The 7,908-nt window shown below is 46.6% G+C and overlaps 1 protein-coding gene across 1 annotated transcript; it reads right to left on the reverse strand.

The window, feature by feature from the left end:
- Positions 1-3,272: 3,272 nt before the first annotated feature.
- LOC144275282 (olfactory receptor 6N1-like) lies at positions 3,273-4,229 on the reverse strand. Its single transcript, XM_077834478.1, has one exon. It carries the CDS (start codon positions 4,227-4,229, stop codon positions 3,273-3,275), a length of 957 nt encoding a protein of 318 aa, XP_077690604.1.
- Positions 4,230-7,908: the final 3,679 nt, after the last annotated feature.

The following is a 7,908-nucleotide window of genomic DNA, read 5'->3' on the forward strand; positions in this document are numbered from 1 at the left end:
GATGGCATATATCACATTGGTAGATGTGCAGGTGAACGAGCCCCTGATGGTGTGGCTAATGGGATTAGGTCCTATGATGGTGTCACTTGAATAAATATGTGGACAGAGTTGGCATCGGGCTTTGTTGCAAAGATAGGTTCCTGGGTTAGTGTTTTTGGTGTGTGGTTGTTGGCTTCAGGTTGCAGGGCTGTCTGTAAGCGAGGACTGGTCTGTCTCCCAAGATCTGTGAGAGTGAGGGATCATTTTTCAGGATAGGTTGTAAATCTTTGATGATGCGCTGGAGAGGTTTTAGTTGGGGGCTGAAGGTGATGGCTAGTGGCGTTCTGTTATTTTCTTTGTTGGGCCTGTCCTGTAGTAGGGGACTTCTGGGTACTCTTCTGGCTCTGTCAATCTGTTTTTTCACTTCAGCAGGTGGGTATTGTAGTTTTAAGAATGCTTGATGGAGATCTTGTAGGTGTTTGTCTCTGTCTGAGGGATTGGAGCAAATGCAGTTGTATCTTAGAGCTTGGCTGTAGATAATGGATCGGGTGGTGAGCCATCAAGGGCTCGTTCACCTGCACATCTACCAATGTGATATATGCCATCATATCAGATTTATTGATTGATTGATTTGGCTGAAGACTTTCTCAGTAATGGTATCCCACATTTGGACAAACTTTGTCATGAGAAGAGATATGAGATGATGTGAATCAAACTATGTGTGTCTTTGCAACAAAGCCCAATGCCAACTCTGTCCACATACTTATTTAAGTGACACCATCATAGGACCTAATCCCATCAGCCACGCCATCAGGGGCTCGTTCACCTGCACATCTGCAAATGTGATATATGCCATCATGTTCCAGCAATGCCCCTCTGCCATATACATTGGTCAAACCGGACAGTCTCTACGCCAAAGAATAAATGGACACAAACCTGACATCAGGAATCATAACATTCAGAAACCAGTAGGAGAACACTTCAACTTCTGTGGCCACTCAGTAAAAGATCTAAGGGTGGCAATTTTGCAACAGAAAAGCTTCAAAAACAGACTCCAAGGAGAGACTGCTGAGCTTGAATTCATATGCAAACTAGATACCATTAACTTGGGTTTGAAAAGAGACTGGGAGTGGCTGGGTCATTACCCATATTGAATCTATTTCCCCATGTTAAGTAGCCTCACACCTTCTTGTCAACTGTCTAAATGGGCCATCTTGAATATCACAAAAAAAAGTTTTTTTTCTCCTGCTGGTAATAGCTCATCTTAACTAATTAGCCTCTCACAGTTTGTATGGTAACTTCCAACTTATCTGTATGTATATCTATCTCTTACTATATGTTCCATTCTATGCATCTGATGAAGTGAGCTGTAGCCCACAAAAGCTTATGCTTTAATAAATTCGTTAGTCTCTAAGGTGCCACAAGTCCTCCTGTTCTTTTTCCCATTATTGTATTGGCTACTGAACTCTGCTGGTCACTAGTCAGTATTTCTGACACTCCCACCAGCCCCATTTCCTCTACTCTGCTGCCATCTAGTGTTGATTTCTCAGCATGACAGCCTGTTGCTCTTCTCTCCTCTAGTGGATTCTTCTCTCTATAGCTGCCTCTTTCCTGTTCTTGACTCTCATGTCACGTGGTGGCCCTTTGTTTAATATAACAGCCCATAACTCACTCCATAACATCTGCTATTATCCACCTTTCACTATGCAGCACAGAGGTCCTCGTCTCTTCAGTGCTCTCTACTCAGCACTTACACACCGTTATACAGCTTCACCTCCCTTTCCATTGGTCCTTTGGCAACATAACTTCTCCTTTCTTGCCCCTCCACTTTGGCTGCTGTTCATCGGACAGCACAGCTGCACCTGTCCTCTCTGCCCTCTTGGGGCCCTAGACAGCATAACTGCATCTCTCCTCATTTCTTACCTACTGCTAGGTGGGTGCTGTTTCAAACTAAAGCCACTGGGAACAAAATCGTACAAAAAATGATTGCAACATTAGTGGCTACAAGAGCGCATACAGTGTCAGCAGCTCTCAAAGGCTTAGCAGGGGTTTCCCATCCATCCAGTGCCTTTCTGTTGATGTGGGCTCTGTGTCCAATGGAAATGCACAGATTGAAGCTACCATGACAGATTCCCAGTGGCTCTCCAGGCTGAGATTCTCAGAGGCGTGTAAGGTGATGTGCATCCATCTCCCATTTCAAAGGGATTTGGGTGACTAACTCTGTTATGTCCCTTGGGAAATCCCTTCCACAGAGTCGGAGCCCTACAATTCTCACTGGTGCCCAGCTCCCCGGCCTCTGGCCAAGCCCTGACGTGCTCCCAGTGACTGAGCCAGCACTGCCGTGTTTGGCATTGCAGGAGTTCTGCCCGTTGGTAGGTGGTTGCCGCTTTCTCTCACCATATGTTGCCTCACCCCCTGAGGAAAGGGCCCTGTGTGGAGCAGAGCTGCCTGGGGTACCTGGGGCTGACTAGACACTGTACCCTCAGAACTAGCCCTGTTGGACATTGGGCTTGTTGCAGTTAGTTTTGGGGACGCTCATTGTAACAGGTCCCCTCCCTTTGAACTGCTCTGTGCAGCTGGTGGAAGCAGAGCAGCTGGTGCCCTGCAGGGCCATGAGCAGAGTCCCTTGTCAGTGACCGTTTGACAGACCCGAGCCCCGGAACGGCCTCCATTCTACGGGTGCCCTGGCAAACCCCCAGCTGGGCCTGGACAGTCCCAGTGGACCTGACGTGTGTGAGTCTACCTCTTTGTTTGCCTAACCTCCCTGCCTCCAAGGGCCCGGTGAGCCTGGAGCTGTTGCTTTCCCAGAGCTGGTCACAGCCGGGTGTAGTCCAGATAAAAGCTATAACGCTGTTCCTGGTGAAGTGTCCAGAGGTCACTGCTGGGGCCTGGTTGTTTGCCTCCGGCCTCTGTGAGTTCAGTGAAGATGGTTGGTTTGCAGAGGGTTATGACGGTAATATGCACAATTTCAGGGGTGGCAGATTTCCCAGGCTTACGTTCCCATCTCTGCTGCACAAGGAGTTACTAGTTTTATTGTCCAAACATTTATTTTGATCAAGAATGGCTTTTCTAAAGATCTAAACAATTGGTTACAATTTTGTCTCCATTTTGCCTAGTGCCCATAACTCCATGATGGAAACATGGTTATGGCCACCTCCCTCCCTGGTCCTTCCACTGAGAAGGACAACACTGAGTGCTGAGATTTTCACTAGGACTTTTCAACTTAATTTTAATGGGGGATGATTGCTGAAATCATCCAGACAGCCTGAGGTTTTCAAAGCTAAGTTATTATCTCATAGTCTCTGCACGTTTTTGCGAAAGCCACATTTGCTGACTGCTTTCCTCAAAGCTTCCTTGACCTCTCTGTTTCTCAGGCTGTAGATGAGGGGGTTTACCAGGGGAGTCAGGACCGTGTAGCAAAGAGAGACCACTTTGATTAGGTCTCTCAGTGTATCACGTTTCGGTAGCATGTAGACAATCATTAGGGTTCCATAGAAAATTGTCACCACAATGAGGTGAGAGGAGCACGTGGAAAAGGCCTTTTGCCTCCCGGTGGTGGAAGGGATTCTCAGGATGGTAGCGATGATGCACATGTAGGATATCAGGGTTAGTAGGAATGGAGGCAGGGTGAATACACAGGCTAGTATGAAATCCGCCAGTATGACCTGGTGGGTGTCACTGCAGGAGAGCTCTATCAGTGGAATGGCATCACAATAGAAATGGTCAATTTCATTTGGGCCACAGAATATTAACTGTGATAGGAATAAGACCAAGACGGTAATAGCCCAAAGACCATTTAACCAGGAGCCAGCAGCCAACTGGAAGGAAAACCTGATATTCATAAGAGTTGAATAGTGGAGGGGTTTACATATCGCTAAATACCGATCATAGGACATCGCTGCTAGGAGATAGCATTCTGTACCTGCCAGAGACCCAAAGAAATACAGTTGTGTTATGCAGCCACTGACTGAGATGGTTTTGTCCCCAGTCAGGAGACTGGCCAGCATCCGGGGCAGGATGGCTGAGGTGTAGCAAATCTCTACACAGGACAAATTCCCCAGGAAGAAGTACATGGGGCTGTGAAGATGCTGGTCAGCCACAACGAGCACCACAATGAGGGTGTTCCCAACCACGGTTGCCATGTAGACCACTAGGAACATCAGGAAGAGAAGAATTTGCAGGTCAGGGAGATCCCCGAATCCCAGGAGGAAGAATTCAGTGATGGCTGTTTGGTTTCTGCAGTCTGCCATTGGTTGTGTCTAGGAACAATAAATCTGTGCGACTGAATTGGAAGGACACAGAGTTAAAAGTTAATCAAATCTCGTGAATTAATTCCATAAATATTCAGAAAATCCCTCCCTCTCCTGGTTACAGGCTGAAATTTTAAGGCTAAGTTTAGATTTCAGAGCCAAGTGCCAGGAAACTGAGTCTGAGGACAGAACATTGCTCTGATGGGGAAGAGGGTGTTCGACACGGATATCAGTGATTACTATAAAAGCCCATTTATCTGGTAGCCACATACTGATATGACAGATCAGATAATTTCTCTGTCTATCATATCCTATCTAGTGACATACCAGAGCTTAGCAATGATGCTTAAATGCTGTATTTCACTTCTGGCAATGGCCAGAATCATGCCATGTCTTAGGAGTAAAAATCAAACGTCAACTAAAATCTTGGACTGAGATTTTTCAATGTGGTCTAGAGTTCTTAGGCACCGTCCTGCTGTTAGATTTCTTTCCATGAATTCTAACAATATATCCTGGTATATTCAGCATTTCAGTGCCCTGTAGGAGAAGGAATAATTTTCACCCCCTCACAAGAGATCAGTTCCTGCCATAAATTATGAAGTGGAGTAAATTCTCCCTTAGTGCCTGTGGTGGTGATGGTGACATGGTGAGGGACTGGCAGTGCCTTTTCTGTTTCCCAACAGTAGCTATGTAGCAGTCATAAAATACAGCTCTTTGGAGGGTGGATCTTAGGAAGGGGTAAAGCCAGGCTGATGTGCAACCCTAACTGGGGAATGACCCTCCCCACTCCATAATGAGTGTGGGATGATAATACAGGAAAGGCACTGGGTGAAAAAAAAATGCTTTCCCTAAACTCAGAGTCTAGAAACAATCTGGCATGTGTGATCCGGGCTAGTAAGACTCTATCACCACTTGCCACCCCATTGAAAAGTCATGGAAGACGGGAGACATTCCAGAAGACTGGAAAAGGGCAAATATAGTACCCATCTATAAAAAGGGAAATAAGGACAACCCAGGGAATTACAGACCAGTCAGCTTAACTTCTGTACCCGGAAAGGTAATGGAGCAAATAATTAAGCATTCAGTTTGCAAACACCTAGAAGATAATGAGGTGATAAGTAACAGTCAGCATGGATTTGTCAAGAACAAAGCGTGTCAAACCAATCTGATAGCTTTCTTTGACAGGGTAACAAGCCTTGTGGATGGGGGGAAGTGGTAGATGTGGTATATCTTGACTTTAATAAGGCTTTTGATACTGTCTCTCATGACCTTCTCATAAACAAACTAGGGAAATACAACCTAGATGGAGCTACTGTAAGGTGGGTGCATAACTGGTTGGAAAAGCATTCCCAGAGAGTAGTTATCAGTGGTTCACAGTCATGCTGGAAGGGCATAATGAGTGGGGTCCCACAGGGATGGGTTTTGGGTCGGGTTCTGTTCAATATCTTCATCAAGGATTTAGATAATGGCATAGAGAGTACACTTATAAAGTTTGCGGACAATACCAAGCTGGGAGGGGTTGTGAGTGTTTTGGAGGATAGGATTAAAATTCAAAATGATCTGGACAAACTGGAGAAATGGTCTGAAGTAAATAGGATGAAATTCAATAAGGACAAATGCAACGTACTCCACTTAGGAAGGAACAATCAGTTGCACACATACCAAATGGGAAATGAGTGCAGAAGGAAGAAGTACTGTGGAAAGGGATCTGGGGGTCATTGTGGATCACAAGCTAAATATGAGTCAACAGTTTATAACACTGTTGCAAAAAAAGCAAATATAATTCTGGGATGTATTAGCAGGTGTGTTGTAGGCAAGACACGAGAAGTAATTCTTCCACTCCTGGGCACCACATTTCAGGAAAGATGTGGACAAATTGGAGAAAGTCCAGAGAAGAGTAACAAATACGATTAAAGGTCAAAACCTGGGTTTGACCCACATCCCAATCCTGACTCTGTCTTTGGCTCTGACCCTCGGCTTAACTCTGACTCTGATTTTTGCTTGACCCTCAGCTTGACCCTGATACTGGCTCTGACTCCTGGCTTCAGTTCTGGGATCCCAAGCTCCTGCCACTAGTCCTGCCTACCTTTGCCAAGGATTCTGGAAGTTTTCCTGGACCAGCCCTCACACTTGTACAAGGCAGGCCCTGTGGGACATGGAGGCAGTGGTCACCCCCTACCCAGCATGTTCCAAGGGGCACTAAACACGCCTGAACAGGTTGACAGCCCTCGGGGAGAACTTCCCATGGTGCGAACACAAATGGGCAGTTTTGACAACACTCCTTGAAGTAGTTGGGTTACATCCTGTCTCCGAGGGCCTCAAAATGGACCCCAGGAAGGTGAACGCTGTTCGGACCTGGGCGGCACCCCTGGAACATCAAGGAGCTGCAGTGCTTCCTTGGGTTTGCTAATTTTTATAGGCACTTCATGCCTGGGTTTTCAGACCAGATAGCCCCATTGACGGTGCTCCTCTGCAAATACGCCTCTTTCACCTACTCTCCGGAGGCTCAAGAGGTGATCGACCAGCTCAAGATGGCCTTCACCAGTGCTCCAGTCTTGATCCATCCTGACCCAATGCGGGCCTTTGTCAGTGAGACTGATGCATCTAATGTTGCAATTGGGAGCATACTTCCCCAAGAATCAGGCCCCCAACAGCACCTGTTCCCTTGTGCTTATTATTCTCGGAAACTCACACCCAGCAGAACAAAATTATGAGATTTTAGATACGGAGCTTCTAGCAATCAAAGCCACCTTCGGGGAATGGCGCCACCACCTTGAAGGTGCCCAACACCCAATACAGGTATACACAGATCCTAAAATCTTGGACTATCTCCGTAGGGCAAAGGCGCTGAACCAAAGACAGCTTCAGTGGGCCCTGTTGTTCACACACTTTTATTTTACCATCACCTATCACCAGAACAAGGCAGCCAATGCCCTGTCCTGAAAAGGGGAATACCTCCCTGACCATACCCAGCTGGTGTGCATCCTCAAGCCCTATATTTTCCTGGATGCTCTATTCCCCAAGACCACTTCCTCCTTTAGTTAGTAAGAAGGTGCCCCTCAGCACCTTCAGACACCCTATCTAGACTCTAGGTGGTTATTACTGTGGATTTGATAGTCAAGCTTCCCTCATCTGCCAAGCATACCATCATCCTCCTAGAAGAGCCTGTCTGGGCAGCACCCCTAGAAGAGATGATGTAAGGCCTAGTGGGTCTATAGGAATACCAGGCAACAAACATCCCCACATTGCTACCTGTAATTTGATTATTCCTTGCAACACACAATCTGCAGTGGTTTAACACCAGGGGAAGTTCCGCCTCATGTGATCTGACTGACAGTGGTCTTAGCTATCCCTGATTGGCTCCTTGACCCTATATAAAGTGATGGGGTGTAAAAGGAAGTGTCCAGGGTCTGGCTGAAGAAAGGCTGTTTCAGTGGTGACTGTGGGGTGTTGGCTCGGTGGCTGGCTGGGCAGAGTGAGATGGATGAGAGAAATGAAACTGAAACCAGGCTAGACCATGAGTACAGGGAAAGCATTGACGAAGACTGGATGCCAGCAAGGAAAAAGAAAAGGGGAGATTCTCTGCACCCAGAAGAAGGACCAGCAAATAGGAGGGCAGGAAAGGGAAATGGGGGGAAATTACCTAACAGTAAAATCCGTAGACAAGGATATAAAGATA

The sequence above is a fragment of the Eretmochelys imbricata genome, chromosome 14, assembly GCF_965152235.1.
Source record: "Eretmochelys imbricata isolate rEreImb1 chromosome 14, rEreImb1.hap1, whole genome shotgun sequence".
NCBI lineage: Eukaryota > Metazoa > Chordata > Testudines > Cheloniidae > Eretmochelys > Eretmochelys imbricata.

Coding starts and splice junctions, on each gene's coding strand:
- LOC144275282 (XM_077834478.1), bottom strand. CDS start 4,229: ATGGCAGACTGCAGAAACCAAACAGCCATCACTGAATTCTTCCTCCTG.